This window comes from Cucurbita pepo, chromosome LG01, assembly GCF_002806865.2.
Source record: "Cucurbita pepo subsp. pepo cultivar mu-cu-16 chromosome LG01, ASM280686v2, whole genome shotgun sequence".
In the NCBI taxonomy this organism is placed as follows: domain Eukaryota; kingdom Viridiplantae; phylum Streptophyta; class Magnoliopsida; order Cucurbitales; family Cucurbitaceae; genus Cucurbita; species Cucurbita pepo.
This window is the reverse complement of record NC_036638.1, coordinates 13,741,208-13,759,690: the sequence shown is the minus strand read 5'-3', so window position 1 is coordinate 13,759,690 and position 18,483 is coordinate 13,741,208. Positions and strand designations below refer to the sequence as shown.

Sequence of the window (18,483 nt, the reverse complement as noted above, 5' to 3'; positions counted from 1 at the left end):
AAATACAAAATTAAAATCAAATATTTCAAATGGAAAATACAATTATGAAGAAAAATACAAAAGACTCTAAAAGACCGACAAAGGACTGACGCTCCGAACGACACCCCTCTGTGACATTGTAGCTCTCGAACACCTCCCCGTATCGACTGGTACCTGAAAAAAAAAAAGGGAGAAAGGGGTGAGTATAAAAATACTCAGTAAGCAGCCTACTTGTAGGCTCTTTTCGCATCCTTCTCTTGGTGGGTAACCACGGTCTTTCTCGAGTTTCTAAGGAGAGTGATCTAAGTTGCGACTCTCTCTTTTCTGTATCTTAGGAGGCTTGCCCGTTTTAAGCAGTGAAATGATCAGTGTCCTGAGGTGAGGTGCGACCTCATAAGTAAATCTGAGGGGGATTGTATGGCTGGATCTGAAAACGTGACTCTGTCTGAACATCATCCATGGAGGTTAGCTGACGACCCTCTCATGGGACCATACATCCACTAAACGGGGTGTGACCCACCTGTGTGTCGGTCAGCTACTGAGTCATCCTAGGTGGCTCCACGTCCCACGCACAGGGATGGGTTCCTATGGCCCAGGAGTCCTGTTCAGAAGACCCCTTATCTATCACCACTAGGTCTGGGCACCTGTCCCACTTCCCTATCCGGATCTGCTAAGCTCAACGATCACCGTGCCGGAGCTCTGTCTCGACGGTACGATATCGGAGGAGAGAGGGAAGTGGAGGTTCTTATGACACTAGCTTCACTGCTCAACTCTAGCGGGCTACCTACAGTTACCGTGGTGACCTATTATTCTTTATAGGGTGGAACTTGGTGCCTTAGACTTAGATTCGTGTTTCTCTAGGATTCTCGTGCCTAGTGTCACAAACCTATCGGGTTTGAAATTCTGGGTTCTGGTTCCGCCGGTAATCATTTTGCAGGTCTAATTGCACGGTATTCTAGAGGTCCCCCAATCTAGGGTCTCGTCTAGCCTACTTAGTCATAAGCATCATAATCTAAGCTCATAATTTCTTCCTATTCATCAAGAAAGATAATATAAGCAATCATCATACAATAGAGTTTCCACGCAGCAGTTCATGCAAAATTATCAAACATGCTCAACGGGAAGATAACGTCCATCTTTACCCGGAGCGCAGATTTCACAAGTTTCCCAACCTCCTCATGCATACATACATTATGAGAGTCCCAATCAAAATAGATTTAATACACATCTTGTATCTAGCTTTCCATAATCATCTCATAGTCGCAGTTTCTATAATAATATGCTAAGACCGGCTAGCTAATTTCATAGGTGGTAGCATGCATGCTTGTTCCTAGCGGTTCCTACAAGTACTGCTCGTGGGAATCCAAATGGCTACTTACTTGGTTAACGCGTGTCTTCCCAATCTCGAATTATTTGCCGGAAAAGGTTTAAAAAATTTTGGAATTTCCTTGATAGGTCCTAATTCACATAAAAATAGGATCAGAGTTGAAATCGGGGCGAAAAACAAGCAAACGGAGGGAAAAAGATCACCCACGCGCCTGCACGCGCTCTGGAGGGTGTTCTACGCGCGCGACTTCCCGCGCAATCACGGGCCAGAGGCCGATTCAGTTTGATTCGCGTGGTTCCCGGGTCGTGTGAAGAGCGCCGGATCAGACTCGGGTTGACCTGAATCCGCGCCCTGACGCGTGAAGACTAGCCAGTGGGACACGCCTTTCCAACCCACAGTCGCCACGTGTCGCTCGTCAGTCCTGCCGCGCTCCTTCGTAAGCCGTCCGACGCGTGGCGGCGAGGCCTCCTCTCTCTCCTCCTGCGTTTTTCCAAATTTTTCAGAAACGTGAGTTTTTGGCGTTTTCGATCTATTTTCTTCCGATTTTCTTATCTTTCAATCCGTAATCCATATCAACAAAGTTTCTTCACAAAAATTGTAGATCTCATATTCTACTTCTACAATATATTTTTCCTTTATTTTTTTTCTTGAACAAAGGATGAGTTAAGGCCGTCCAAATATACAGAAAAACTCACATATTCTATTTTCGATCGGTTTACCCGAAGTTCGACTAAACTTTGATTTTCGTCCGATTCTCGTCCAAGAACTTCAAGAAACCTGTGAGAATCTTATTTGAGTGACATACCTCAAAAACTTCAGATCTAACGCTCATGAAACTCCTCAGATCTAGATAAAATCGAAACAAGATGTTCGGAACCTTACTTTGTCCGTTCTCGAGTTTTCTTGCCGGAATGAGTGAATCCACCACCCAAACTCCTTTCCTAGCACCGAGAGAAGTATTGCTTCAAAGTTTCTTACCTTAGTTTCGATCTTCAAACGACGATTATCATCTCTGCTCTTCCTCTCTCCCAAAACCCTAACTTCTTCCCTTTCTCCTTTCTCTCTCTTTTTCTTTCTTTTCTTTTCTTTTCTTTTATTTTCTTTTATTTTCTCTTTCTTCTTAGACCCCAAAAAACTAGACCCCTTGGGTAAGAGAGGGGCAAAATGACCCTTTTGCCCCTATGTTGTTATTTTTATTTTTTTTATTTATTTATCTAAAAATTCAAGTATTACACTTTCTTTGCAAATTCTTGTGTTTAGAACTTGCATGCTAGAGTCATTCAAGTGGTATTGATCAAACCTCTTGTGGAGTGATTCGAATCTTGAGTTTAGAAACGAGTTTTCTTTACTCTTAATCTTAATCATCAAGGTAATCCCTTCCATACTTTCCCTTGGGTTGATTTCCATATCATTTGGTATCAGAGGTTCAGGCTCAAGATCGGATATATGTTTCATTGCGCTTATCTCTTTTAATTCTCTTATAATTTTTTTTTCGAGTTTGGGTAGAATGTTCATATTCTATCACAAAAATATATAACAAAAAAAAAAAAAAAAANACACTTTGTTCTTTGGTAAGATCTTCTAAATCAATTTTTTTGTTGGTAAATTGATTAGATTTTGCCACTCAGAAGAAATAAAAAACCATTGAAAGAAAGAAAGCTCATTGATGTTAAATGTCTTTCTTTTTTCCTCTTGATTATTATATGTAACTCTCATATGTTACTACGTCTAAATTAGTCCTTAATCATTTTCTTTCTTTAATTCGTTTCGTTGTCGTTATTCGGATTGCTCCTTTAATACCCTTGTTTATATGTTGAGTGTGCTGTCTATTCACTTTGAATTGCACTTAGCTCTATAACATAGCTTGTCTCACATCCCAATTTTTTTTTTTTTAGTGTGATTTGTGTGTGCTCAATTGTGAGGGTGATTTTGTAAGGGAGTGACACATTGATTCGAGTGTTGAGTGCTAAACACGAGTGAACCACATTTACGAGTGAATACACGTGAGGAGCGCTTGTGAGGTCCTTTTTTTCTTTTAACTTTCTTTTGTAGCATGGAAAATCCAGATGAAAATAATGATTTTACTGATGCACGATTGAGAGAAGCACAACAACGAACCATGGAAAAACTAATTCGAGGAATAGAAGAGTTGACTGATCGAATAGGAAGATTGAAGATTCAAAATCAAGCTCGACAGAGGATTCCACTACCTACGCCCTCAACCTATACATATGAGGGCAACAATTCTGATCACGACGAGGATAATCCACATGCGGTTGGTCATGGCTTGATGCGAGGGAGAGACAATGGAAGAAGGTATCATAATTTACAACAACGAGTTCCTTATGATGATAGAATTGATCGTAATGTGGGGAGCATCAAATTAAAACTTCCCAAGTTTTATGGCAAAACCGATCAGAGGAGTACCTTGAATGGGAGAAAACAGTGGAGTCGGTGTTCAACTGTCATAATTTTAGTGATGAAAAGAAGGTATTGCTCAATTCAAACAATATGCTCAAATTNAGCGCTTGTGAGGTCCTTTTTTTCTTTTAACTTTCTTTTGTAGCATGGAAAATCCAGATGAAAATAATGATTTTACTGATGCACGATTGAGAGAAGCACAACAACGAACCATGGAAAGACTAATTCGAGGAATAGAAGAGTTGACTGATCGAATAGGAAGATTGAAGATTCAAAATCAAGCTCGACAGAGGATTCCACTACCTACGCCCTCAACCTATACATATGAGGGCAACAATTCTGATCACGACGAGGATAATCCACATGCGGTTGGTCATGGCTTGATGCGAGGGAGAGACAATGGAAGAAGGTATCATAATTTACAACAACGAGTTCCTTATGATGATAGAATTGATCGTAATGTGGGGAGCATCAAATTAAAACTTCCCAAGTTTTATGGCAAAACCGATCAGAGGAGTACCTTGAATGGGAGAAAACAGTGGAGTCGGTGTTCAACTGTCATAATTTTAGTGATGAAAAGAAGGTATTGCTCAATTCAAACAATATGCTCAAATTTGGTGGGATAAATTGATGTCAAGTAGGAGAAGAAACCTTGAAGCACCAATTGATTCATAGTACGAGTTCAAAGAGTCTATGAGGAAGCGTTTCGTTCCACAATATTTTCAACGGGGCATGGCGCAAAAGCTTCAAGCATTGAAACAAGGACGCAAATCTGTGGAAGATTATTACAAGGAGATGGATACANTGAAAATAATGATTTTACTGATGCACGATTGAGAGAAGCACAACAACGAACCATGGAAAGACTAATTCGAGGAATAGAAGAGTTGACTGATCGAATAGGAAGATTGGAGATTCAAAATCAAGCACGACAGAGGATTCCACAACCTACGCCCTCAACCGATACATATGAGGGCGACAATTCTGATCACCACGAGGATAATCCACATGCGGTTGGTCATGGCTTGATGCGAGGGCGAGACCATGGAAGAAGGTATCATAATTTACAACAACGAGTTCCTTATGATGATAGAATTGATCGTAACGTGGGGAGCATCAAATTAAAACTTCCCAAGTTTTATGGCAAAACCGATCCAGAGGAGTACCTTCAATGGGAGAAAACGGTGGAGTCGGTGTTCAACTGTCATAATTTTAGTGATAAAAAGAAGGTACTGTTATGCATTGCTCAATTCAAACAATATGCTCAAATTTGGTGGGATAAATTGATGTCAAGTAGGAGAAGAAACCTTGAAGCACCAATTGATTCATGGTACGAGTTCAAAGAGTCCATGAGGAAGCGTTTTGTTCCACAATATTTTCAACGGGACATGGCGCAAAAGCTTCAAGCATTGAAACAAGGACGCAAGTCTGTGGAAGATTATTACAAGGAGATGGATACATTGATGGATCACTTGATCTCGATGAGGACATAGAGGCTCTCATGGCGCGGTTTCTTAATGGGTTAAACACAGAGATTGCAGACAAGACTGATCTACAGCCTTATTCTAATAATGAGGAGTTGTTGCACATTGCAATTAAGATCGAGAGGCAAATCCAACGAAGGTGTATTCTTATAAAACTTTTCCCAATTCTACTTCTACATGGAAAAAGGATAGTAAGAACATTTATTATAAGCATCGAAATCAAGAGATTAATGAGAAGCCTCAAGCAAAATTTGAGAAAGGGGAGAGTTCTAGAACAGGAAAAAAAAAATAGAAAAGTCTAATGTTCAAAATAGAGATTTGAAGTGTTAGAGATGTCAAGGGGTAGGACACTATAGTAGAGATTGCCCAAATGCAAGAATTATGACCATCATGGAGGGAGAAATTGTTACGAATGACGAGGCACGTGACGACATAAATGAGGAAACTGATGAGAGTTAGGAGTTTAGTGAAGAGGACCCTACACATATATCTTTGGTTACTCGACGAGCTCTAAACACCCACATTAAGGAGGACGGCCTAGACCAACGGGAGAACTTATTTCAAACTCGGTGTCTTGTTCAATCTGTACCTTGTAGTGTTGTCATTGATAGCGGTAGTTGCACCAATGTTGTGAGTTCCATTCTGGTCAAAAGACTTAATTTGAAGACACAACCACATCCAAGACCCTACAAGCTTCAATGGTTGAATGATTGTGGGGAAGTACGGGTAACTCAACAAACTCTTGTTTCATTTACTATTGGAAAATATGTTGATGATGTTTTATGTGATGTTGTATCCATGCATGTTGGAGATTTACTACTGGGGAGGCCATGGCAATTTGATCGTCGGGTAATGTATGATGGGTATGCAAATCGATACTCTTTTACTCACAATGGTAGAAAAACTACTCTTGTTCCATTGTCTCCAAAAGATGTATTTATTGATCATTGCAAACTTGAAAAGAAAAGGCAAGAGGCTGATGCAAAAGCAGAGATTGAAAAAAGCTTGAGTGAAAAAAAGAGCTTGAGTGAAAAGCAAGAGAGTAACACTCAGCCTAGAGGAAAAAAAGAGAGAAAAGCCAAATCAATAAGCTTGTATGTTAGATCAAGTGAGGCTAGGAATGTTTTGCTCTCTAACCAGACTATTCTTGTACTTATGTGCAAGGGGTCTTGTTACTTTACTAACATGCTTAACCCTTCTTTGCCTAGTGATTTTGTTGTGCTTTTGCAAGAGTTTGAAGATTTATTTTCCAAGGAGATGCCTAGTAGTTTGCTACCACTTAGAGGGATTGAACACAAGATTGACTTCATTCCTGGCGCGCCGATTCCAAACCGACCAGCTTATAGGACTAATCCAAAGGAGGCGGAAGAGATACAAAGGAAAGTAAGTGAACTCCTTGCTAAAGGGTATGTACGTGAAAGTTTGAGTCCTTGTTCTGTTCCAATTATTCTTGTACCTAAGAAAGATGGCTCTTGGCGTATGTGTGTTGATTGTAGGGCTATAAACAAGATAACTATAAAGTATAGGCATCAATTCTCAGATTAGATGATATGCTTGATGAATTGCATGGATGTAGTCTTTTTACTAAGATTGATTTAAAATCGGGTTATCATCAAATTCGCATGCATATTGGGGATGAGTGGAAAACAGCTTTTAAAACCAAGTATGGTCTTTATGAATGGTTGGTTATGCCTTTTGGATTAACTAATGCACCTAGTACATTCATGAGACTAATGAACCATGTCTTACGAGAATACTTAGGTAAGTTTGTGGTTGTTTATTTTGATGACATCCTTGTTTACTCTAAATCTTTAGATGATCATATTACCCATGTACGCAATGTTTTGACTACTTTAAGAAATGAATGTTTGTATGTAAATTTAAAGAAATGTAGCTTTTGCATGGAAAAAGTTAACTTTCTTGGGTTTGTAGTTTCATCTAATGGTGTTGAGGTTGATGAGGAGAAAGTGAAGGCTATAAAAGAGTGGCCTACACCTAAAAATGTAAGTGAGGTAAGAAGTTTTCATGGTCTTGCAAGTTTCTACCGTAGGTTCATTAAGAATTTTAGTACAATTGCTTCACCCTTGAATGAACTTGTTAAGAAAAATGTATCCTTTATATGGGAAAAAGATCAAGAACTTGCTTTTAATACTTTGAAAGAAAAATTGAGTTCTGCTCCTTTGCTTGCATTACCTAATTTTGAGTCTACTTTTGAAATTGAATGTGATGCAAGTGGAGTAGGGATAGGTGCTGTATTAATGCAAAATCAAAGACCTTTAATGTTCTTTAGTGAGAAGTTGACTGGTGCATCTTTGAGGTATCCAACTTATGACAAAGAGCTTTATGCTTTGGTTCGTGCATTGCAAACCTGGCAACAGTATCTTTAGCCTAAGGAATTCATTATTCATACGGATCATGAAAGTTTAAAGCATTTGAGAGTACAAAATAAACTCAACAGGCGACATGCTAAGTGGTTAGAATTTATTGAAACATTCCCTTATGTCATAAAATATAAACAAGGTAAGGAGAACATTGTTGCTGATGCTTTATCACGAAGGTATGTCCTCCTCAATACTTTATCACGCATCTCATAGCCTAGATAGTTACCTTGGTCATTCTTTGGAGTCGTGGAGATCTACTATTTTATTAGGGGCCTCTAATCACATCTTTGGGTTAACACAGGAATAGATTTTTTATCACCGCTCACTATCCTACGGTATTTTGATAAGGCAACCCTAATCTTCAATCCAACGAATCATGCTTTTGTTGAAGCAAGAACACCCGAATAAAAGTAATTAACACCTTCTTATACAAAATTCGGATCAACCAAGAGATAAGGCTAGAATTAGATGACCTCTTACGATCGAAGATCTAGAAGCAAGATTTGGAAATCTTGTTCTAAACCGAGTCACTCCGCAATCAAACTTAATCAAGGCTTGATTGAATGGCTCGGATGCAATTCTACCACAAGAATTGCTTGAAACTTAGAAATGACAAATATGATGTTCCGATTTCTAAGGAAACGTCTAAATTTGAGATATCAATTTCATTCATCCACAAATTTTATTTTTACATAAGAATTTCTTGGTATTTATACTCCCCACAAATGACATTTGTGGCCATTTAATCCCGATCCCCTTAAATCTCCACGAATGAAGAAGTCAATTTGACCATTTGACCATTCCAAACATTATGAAACTAAAAATTATAAAGTTTTCCACCCAACTTTGATATGTTTAAGTGGCTAAGGAGACAGACATTCTTGATTCTTATCATATTCAGTCCACTAGAAATCTATTGACCTTATCAAGATTCTGCACACGCTATCGCGTCCTAATTTTATCAAGATTCTCTAGTGCATGCGAAGCACAAGTCGCTCTTACCAATTCTAATTTCCTATGCAATGGAAAGCATAGAAAGCGACATTCATACGAAATTTTATCATAGGGGCATTTCGGTAATTTCTTCCATCATGCATAACACACTCATCCATATTGCTCAATTTGTATTTTAATCATGCATATAATACATAAAAGACATACATACAATACACACTTTAAAAAAAAAAAAAAAACTTTTCTGATGTCCTTAATATGTATTTTTGACCACCTATGTTAAGGAATGCTCGCATGCTACCATGTCCTAGCGATCTCTACAAGTATTACTTGCCTAAAGTCTATGTGGTTACTTACTTGAATGATGTTTACCTTCTTGAGCAACCTATTTCACGTGTTTGGAGCTCATGAATTTATGAAATTTCTCTCGTAGATCCTAATTCAAGCATAATTATGTTCATATCAAAGTCAAGACAAAAAACTGACAAACGGAGGTCAAACGAACAAAATGAGACTCACATGCGCTTACACACGTCGGGAAAGGCTTTTCACATGCAATTTCACGCATGGAGGTTTTTTTGTAGATCTCGGTTAGTCATTGAGTCATTGGATCAAGTTCAGGTTGCATTTTTTGTTAGGGTTGAAGGTTAACGAGTTGCACACGCAAGCTTTTGATTGAATCCAGGTTCAGGGATCGGGTTAACCTACATGCATGTCACAATTAGTATCTGAGCAATTCTCTCCGCTCAGCATTTGCCACTTGTCGTACTCAGCTTGAGACTCACTACTGCCAACGTCGTCTAACGCATGCCTTCTCCCTTTTTGCCAACATTCAATATTTTAGAAATACGATGAGGTTTCTATTACCAATCTTATTTTTTCTAAATTTTGTAACTTCGTACGGGTACACACCCTTAAGTTTATTTTAGTCACAAAAAGAAATAATAAAGTGCAAAGTCCGTCCAGAATTTAAAACTTAAGAAATTTACCATTTCATTAAATTCAATGAAATAAATTTACCATTTCTTTAAATTCAATGAAATACTGCCTTTAGATCGCAATGAACTCTAGCTTCCTATGTAAATCTTGGGTGAAATTTCCCCAATATGAACCTAGTAAAAGTTTAGAACTTAATTTCAAGAAACTAAATTAGAAAAAAAGAAATGCTTGCCTCCGCTTCATTCATTCTTGACGGATTTGAATGGTAACACCAGAGCCGCAAACACATACATAACTCTTACTTTAATACCTTAAATTTGGAAACTTTTGGATTTTATTATTGACAAAGAGGGTGAATCTCAAGTGTAGAAGGAAAAAAAATGCTTGAGAAGCCTTAGGGAACCTTGGAACCAAAATTCAATATTTATCAAATTAAGAAAAATTTAGATAAAAATCCACCCGGACAAAAAAGTAATTTTTTCTACCTTATAATTAGAGGGATCTGGGATGGCGTGTATAGAAAACATAGAAGGGAGAGGAAGGTAGAATTTCGATTTTTGTGGAAGGAGGAAAAAGAAGAAAGTAAGGAGGACGTCAATCCACACTTTAATGAAAAATTTGGCAAAAGATTTATCTCTAGTCCCAGTAAAAGGATCGATGAGTGTCAATTTTTGTTGTAGGATTGTTTCAGAATTAGATTCGAGAGATTTATAATTTGGATAAGAAAATATATTTTTTCCAAAATTTGAATTCAATTATTATGGTCTCTATCTTCCTAGAAATTAAAAAAAAATGGCATCGAATTAGTTGATTCGAGATCTTTATTTTTCGTGAAGAAACCAAGTAATTTCTAGTTAACGATTGGAAGATAAAAAGCAATCCAAAAAAATAAATTGAAATGCGTCACTCAGCGAAATCTAGAACAATTGAACGTTTGAAAATCGACCGTGGATACATAGCTGCTGGCGACGAGAGAGAAGAGTATTAGCAAAAAGTTGAAATGTATCAAAACGTGGAAGGAATGATGGGTCAACCAGCCAACGAGGACGTGTTGTGAGACACCACTTTACTCGATAAACCGCACACGACCGAGTCTACCCTCTATAACTCATACAGTACCAAAGAACTGTAGTTCAATCCGTGTGCTCAAAATTCTACACGACCTATTCACTAACCAACGACACGCATCCCACGACTGTACGTCCTCTAAACGTGTGGTAAACGCACATAGAGAACATCTTTTGTGCTTGAATATCGCATGGTATGCGCATGTAGAAAACTTCTTTGGTGCTAGTACTACGGAGCCCAGGCAAGCATGACCGTATGGAAGTCGCGGGTCAACTATCCATTCGAGTTCAGCCTCTCACAGATATGGCTCGTCTCCGGTACATTCCCACATGATCTCAACAGCATTGAAGCTGGGTGGCAGGTAACTTTCTAAACTGATTCAATCTTCTAATCCATACAAATTTTAATTCTATGCCTAACTTTTCTCTACAGGTCTACCCGAAGATGTATGGAGACAACAATCCAAGATTGTTCACTTATTGGACAGTAAGAACACTAAAACACAAAAATTAGCAACAAAATCAGATTGAAAATGAAATGACGGTAACTTTTTGGATGAACAGTCCGACGCATATCAAGCAACAGGCTGCTACAATTTAATCTGTCCAGGCTTCGTTCAAACCAACCGTAGAATCGCCCTTGGAGCTACAATTGCTCCAACTTCCTCCTACAACGGCGCACAATTCGATATCAGCTTACTGGTTTGGAAGGTAACCGATTTCAATTTCATGCGTTTTCTTGAAGATTGTGAGTCCAAATTGAACTGGGGGTTGTTGTTTGTGGTTGTTCAAAGGATCCGAAGCACGGGGATTGGTGGTTGGAATACGGGTCGGGTGTGGTGATCGGGTACTGGCCGGCGTTTTTGTTCACTCACCTTCGAAGCCACGCAACGAAGACACAGTTTGGCGGAGAGGTGGTGAATAAGAGGTCGTGGGGATTTCACACGGCGACGGAAATGGGGAGTGGGCATTTCGCCGGCGAGGGGTTCCGAAAAGCTGCTTATTTTCGTAATATGAAGGTTGTGAATTTGGATAATAGGTTGATTCCATTGTCGGATTTGAAGGTTTGGGCAAATAATCCAAATTGCTATAATATTCAACCTCGAAATGATAGAGTTTGGGGAAATTACTTTTACTATGGAGGGCCGGGAAGAAATGTGAAGTGCCCTTAATTAATTTAATTTTCTCGTGGGTCAATTTGGTTTTTTTATTTTTTATTTTTTTTTTTCCTTTCAAATTTAGATCACTAAAATGAAAGAACAAGGGGACCATTGTAAATTTTTTATGAAAGAAATATAGAGTTGGACTATGGTTGTGATATTTATTAAAGACTAGCATTTAACTTGTGGAGACCTCTTGCTAGCAAGATAAAAGTGTAAAAATACTTTAATGGGAGAGAGCGAAAATAAGCTAAAGATGGGGAGATAGAGTGAAAAGACCGCTAATAGGGTCGAGATAAAATCCCATTTAAATAGAGAATAAAGGAGGGAATGAAAAGACTTTATAGGTGGAGCAGTGCGGAATGAGAATGTGAAAAGACCTAATAAATAAATTATGTCGAGATAAAGTCACATCTTGATAGTTAGAACGGGGCAGAATGAGAGTGAGAAGAGAGTGAAAAAACCCTAATAGTTGAAAAGGGTCGAGATGAAATCTCATTTAAACAAAGAATAAAAGAAGGAATGAAAAATCCTTGATAGGTAAACGAGGTCGAGACATGAATTATATTTCTCATCTTCATCTCCTATCCCTTCCCAATCACCACTCGCACCACCCTTTATACGTATAATCGATAAAAAAAAAATTCTCTAACTGGGATAAAAAAAATATGAGTAGAAGATGATAATTACACTAGAATAGTTCAATAAGTACCCCTAAGCAATTATGAAAAACTTAGAACATGCAATAAATCACGAGAACAATTTCGAGATAAAACAAGAAAGAGTTAAAAAATATAACACCATAGTTTTTTAGTAGGTTAGTCAAACTCGACCACCTACTTCAAAGCGGGAACAAACTTTACTCTTTCCTCGAATAAGAGCCCAACCGCTACACAGCTCTTTTTACGAGTTCAAGAGCAAACTCAATCATTTCCACGACTTATGATCAAACTAGTACAAGTATTTGAATTTTGCAGTAACACACCGCAACTCTCTAAAAAAAACCATAGATTTATAATTTGATCACTCAAATAAGATGGAGAGTCACCATGGACACTCTAGTACTCTAGTAAAAAAAACTATGGAAATCAAATTATATAGCATAAGTAATTTTTTTTCTATTTTTAAAAAAGTAATTTGAAACTCCACCCTTTGATACTCCTGTAATAAATGTCATATTTTGATTGGTCCATGATGTTAATTTTACCGTCACATTATCACGTCAGGTATTTTGTTTCGACTGCAACTCCTTCGTTTTTTCTCCGTTTTGAGTGATTGAAAAAGGGGTTGAAATCGTATTCTCAACCTTACATATACAATTCAAAATACAGATAGTTTGTTAATAATTAAGTATAGGTTTGTTATCATCAAAACATAATTAATTAGATTACGAGAGTGTAGGCTTGTTATCATCAAAATATCAATTAATTAGATTGTGGGCCAAAAGCCAACAATCGCTCTTTTTTTTTTTTTTTTTTTTTTTACGATGATTTCAAGAAAGATTGTAGGAAATTCATAAACCTAAATAATACATATGTCCAAATAATAATATCAATGCATTTTAATATATTATCATAAATTTCGTACTTCAAATTCACTCAAGAGCATATTCTCCATCTGTATTTATGCCTCACTAAATTATGAAACATCAAAACAACGAAGTGATTCATAAATTGCAAAACAACAAACTTAGAACATATATTTCTTAATTTTCATCCGCTTTGTAATCATAAAAAAGAACAATTGAAAAATAATAAATTAAGAATGACATAATGTATGCTTTCAAAAATTATAAACAAGATTATAAAATTCAACAAGATATATTACAACTAATAATACCAAACTGAAGCCTATTTTTGAAAAAATTTATTGGATTCGTGAAAATATCAGCTAATTGATTAGTAGAGCTTACAAAATCAAGAATAATATGTCAATTTTGTACCTGCTCTCTAATACAAAGATGTCCAAGTCAATATGTTTAGTTTTAAGAACCATGAATATGATTTTTGGTTAAATTGACCGCAGAATAGTATCACAAAATATTGGCACACTATCAAATTTTAATCCAAAATCACCAATAGTTTGTTTCATCCAAAGAATTTGACCACAACAACTGCCAACCGTAATATATTTCGCTTCGGTAGTAGCTAAGGCAACCGAATTTTACTTTTTACTAAACCAAGAAACTAATGAACTGCCAAGAAATTGACGAGTTCCACAGATACTTTTACGATCAAGTAATTTTCTAGCAAAATCTGCATAAGAATATCCTACCAATTTAAACTCAACGTTTCTATGATACTACGCTCCTAAATTAATAGTCTCGTGCAAATATTTAAATATTCTTTTAATTGCATGTAAATGAGATTCTCTAGGACAAGATTGAAACCTAGCACAAAAACATACACTAAACATAATATCGGGTCTACTGGCGACCCAATCGTACCTCTATAAGATTTAATATCCACACATTTACCTTTTTCATCCTTGTCAAGCTTAGTGGATGTGCTCATTGGAGTTTTTGCAATCTTACCTTCGTTATCTCTTGAGTAAATCTTTAGTGTGTATTTCTCTTATTTATGAAGATACTGTTTTGAGTTGTTTGATTTGAATTCCAAGAAAGAAACTAAGTCCTCCCATCATACTCATCAACTCTCTTGATATAAAGAAGGATTAGTAGCCTATCAATTTCTTTAATTTTAACGATAAGAGTATGTGTGGAGTTTACCCATTTTAAACGCATTCCCACTAAGAAAATTAATAAGTCTATGGTACCAAGTTGGAGCTTGTTTTAAGCCATCAAGAGCCTTTTAAAACTTATATGCATCGGAGGAAAATAAAAATTTCCAAATACTGGAGGTTGTTCTACATAAACTTCCTCCATAATATAACCATTTAAGAATGCACTTTTCGCATCCATTTGATACAATATAAAATTTTCGTAAGAATTAAAAGCGAGTAACATTCTAATAGCTTCTAATCTAGCAACGGGTGCAAAAGTTTCTTCATAGTCTATACCTTCCCTCCCGACATTAACCTTGAGCTATAAGTCTAGCTTTATTTCCAACGATATTCCAATTTGTATCAATTTTATTTCTAAAAACAATTCCAATAATGAAAATACTAGAGGGCCTAGGGACTAATTCCCAAATTTTGTTCATTTCAAGTTGATTTAGGGTTGTTGCGTAGCTAAAATCCAAAACTCATCATTTTTTGCATCCTTAAGATTTTTTGCATCCTTAATATTTTTTGCTTCAGTTTGAGAAACAAATATAAGATTATTAAAAAAAATTAATAGAAGGATGAGTTTTCACACCTTGTTCGAGATCACCAATAATATAGCCCTTGAGATGAGATAAGACATACCTCCATTCTTTTAGCATTGATGAAGAACATTCATCCTCCTTCTAATCTCAGTTTACTTTTTCTTTACTTGAAACAGTTTCTTTCATTTTGTCACTCACAAGTAAAACTACAGAGTTTCTTTCTCAATCATCACTATAAATAGACTCATTAGTAATATTATTAGAAGATTCATCCAATACACATACATATATTTCCTCAAAAACTAAAGTTCTCTCGTTAAAAACTCTATAAACTTTACCAGAATAACCAAGAAAAATACGGATAGAACCAAAATAAAAATTTTTAAATACCCAATATTTGGGATTTGATTATGCCAAATTCATAAGGAGTTTTATGAGGGTCTAATTAAAACTCTATTAGAAAGCAATACCCAATATTTGGGATTTGATTATGCCAAATTCATAAGGAGTTTTACGAGGGTCTAATTAAAACTCTATTTGAAAGCGGTATTAACAAATTCCGTCCAAAAAACAATATTTTGGTAAATCATACTCGTTTAACGTTAATATAGCAAATTCGTGTAAAGTACGATTTTTCTTTTCAACCACACCATTTTGTCCAGGAGTGAGAAGTCATGAGAAAAACCATTATCTTCACAAATTTTTTTCAAATGCTACAGTGTCAAATTCTCCTCCATTAACACTCCAAATAATTAAAAAAAAAAAAAAAACTCTTTTTACAAAACTAGCAAATCTTTTCAAGACATCATTATTATGTTTTATCATCGAAACCCAAGTAAATCTCGAAAAATCATAGTCATTCCCTTCCTAACTCGGTATTTTCCAAGGGCCAAATAAATCCACGTGCAATAGTTAGAAGATGTAGAAATCGCATTTTTAAATTTGAGAGAGAAATTGGTTTGCTTAAGCATTTAACAATCCTCACAAATTTTATGTTTTTCAAATTTAAATTTAGGAAGACCGCAACTAATGAATTTTTTGAGATATTTGAAATAAGTGCATATTAGCCCGTTCTAATCTTCTATGTCAAGCCAAGAATTATCATGCAAAGTCGGAAGACATTCATTATTTGTAGGACAATCCTTTGAATCAATAGTGTACACATTGTTATCTCTGTTTCCAACAAACATAACTTTTCTATCACTACTATTTTCAATTATGCAATTATTTTTTATCAAATATAACTCTAAAATCTTTGCCACATTGATAAGTCATGCTTTAAACCATCAACAAAAAGTACACTTTCAATAAGAGTACAAATGTCATTACCTATAGTACCTTCACCAATTATTTTACCCTTTACCACCAAAGATTACTAAGCCACCATCCTTCTTGGAATAATTCACAAACTTTGATTGATTGAGACCACTATACAACAAGTACCACTTTCTTTGGAGCCTTTCAAACAAACCTAAAACAAATATTCAAAATTGACCTTTTGGTACCCATATTGTTTTGGTCCTAAATAATTATTCTTCACAAATTTAGGAATCCATTTCATGTTTGCATTGGTACCAAAGACACTGTATTTATATAGGTAAGAAGAATAATTTTTAATGTAATGAAAGTATTTCCTATCTTCAATAATAATTCAACTAAACAATTTCATAAATATATTCGCAGCGATAAAGACGACAAAAAGAATGAACCATAACCTATTCAAATCCAATTTTAAATTATTTTATTTATTTTATTTATTTATTTATTATTATTATTTTGTTGAAACAGCTGCCAGATGAGAGGACCCAACTTTAAGCCACAAAAAGAATGAAACAGTTAATTACCACTCCTGTGTTCTAAAACTCATATATATATATATATATATATATATATTATACTAAGAAAAAGAAGAAGACAAACACAAAAGACAATGACCCATGTTTTGTTTTTCGGATTAAATATGGATTCTAAAACTTTCCACCGTCCTCTTCTTCTTGTTCTTGTTTTTTCTCTTCTTGTCGTTTCATCGTTTTGTCTTCCCGACAAAAAAATCTATCCCAATAACCATACGGCGGCGTTTCGGTCGGAGAATCAGTTGAAGAAATTGAAGCTTATTCAAGCTGATCTTAACCGAATCAACAAGTTCCCTGTCAAAACCATTCAGGTCTGTAACTCTTGTTTAATCTCCTCTGTTTTGGAGCTTGATTGTGATGCTTTTATTTGGGTGCAGAGTCCAGATGGTGACTTTATAGATTGTGTTGAAACTCATCGGCAGCTAGCTTTTGATCATCCATTGCTCAAAGGAAAGAAGCCATTGGTAGGTTCATAGAATCTGGGGCTAAATTTTCGAAATGGGTTTTGTNGAATCTGAGGCTAAATTTTCGAAATGGGTTTTGTTTTTAATTGTGGAAATGCTGTTTCAGGATCCACCGGAGAGACCGTATAACCAGAGCCATTCCGGTGAGGTGGAGACGGAAATGTTCCAATTATGGAGCATGTCCGGAGAATTCTGTCCAGAGGGGACAGTTCCGATCAGAAGAACGACAGAAGAGGATATGTTGAGAGCGAGTTCGGTTCAGAGATTTGGAAGAAAAGCCAGCGGAGACTCTCCCAGTAAAGGCCATGAGGTCAGTCTTTAACCAAATTAAACTCAGCTACCTAGTCGATATTGTTCTCTTTCGTCTTTTCCCTTTCGGGGAAGAAGTTTAACACTCTTACANACTCAGCTACCTAGTCGATATTGTTCTCTTTCGGCTTTTCCCTTTCGGGGAAGAAGTTTAACACTCTTATAAAGAGGGTGTTTAGTTCTTCTCCCAACCAATGTGGGGATCTCACAATCTACCCATTCGGGGCCGGTTCTCTTTCGACTTTTCCTTTTCGGGTGCAAGTCTATTAGTGGGAGGCTTCCACACCTTTATAAAGGGTGTTTCGTTTCCTCCCAACAAACGTGGGATCTCACAATCCACCCCCTTGCAATCATTTCCTTCTCCAATCAAAGTGGGACCTCCCAATCTACTCCCTTCGGGGCGGAGCGTCCTTGTTGACACACTGCCTTTGTCCACCCACTTTGAGGCTCAATCTCCTCGCTGGCACATCGCCCGATGTCTTGCTCTATACCAAACGGCCCAAGCTCATCGCTAGCAGATATTATCCTCTTTGGGGGTTTCCCTTTCGGGCTTCCCTCAAGATTTTTAAAAAGACTCAGCTAGCAAGAGGTTTCCACACCCTTGAAAAAGGTGTTTCGTTCTTCTCCCTAACCGATGTTCTCCTTCCTAGCATATGTGGGATCTCACGTCTTTCTCTCCAAAATATAGAGTCCTCCCTTGTAAATTTTAAGATTTTGGGGAAACCCAGATGGAAATGAATGTAAATTTTGTTGGTGGCAGTATGCAGTGGGGTTTGTAGGTGGAGGACAGTACTACGGAGCCCAGGCAAGCATGACTGTATGGAAGCCGCGGGTCAACTATCGATTCGAGTTCAGCCTCTCACAGATATGGCTCGTCTC

The 18,483-nt window shown here is 36.8% G+C and overlaps 2 protein-coding genes across 2 annotated transcripts in view; both read left to right on the top strand.

Annotated features, from left to right (window-relative positions):
• Nucleotides 1-9,112: 9,112 nt before the first annotated feature.
• Nucleotides 9,113-11,724, top strand: LOC111798232. The gene is made up of 5 exons (XM_023681296.1): nt 9,113-9,118; nt 10,780-10,914; nt 10,986-11,039; nt 11,117-11,263; nt 11,347-11,724. Exons 1-5 carry the CDS (start codon nt 9,113-9,115, stop codon nt 11,722-11,724), a joined length of 720 nt encoding a protein of 239 aa, XP_023537064.1.
• Nucleotides 11,725-16,938: 5,214 nt separating this feature from the next.
• The window catches only part of LOC111798152, a 23,955-nt gene continuing 22,410 nt past the window's right edge, over nt 16,939-18,483 (top strand). The window contains exons 1-4 of the mRNA XM_023681182.1: nt 16,939-17,142; nt 17,209-17,295; nt 17,402-17,605; nt 18,365-18,478. Of these exons, the coding sequence (XP_023536950.1) occupies nt 16,939-17,142; nt 17,209-17,295; nt 17,402-17,605; nt 18,365-18,478 (609 nt within the window). The remainder of the gene's footprint in view (nt 17,143-17,208; nt 17,296-17,401; nt 17,606-18,364; nt 18,479-18,483) is intronic.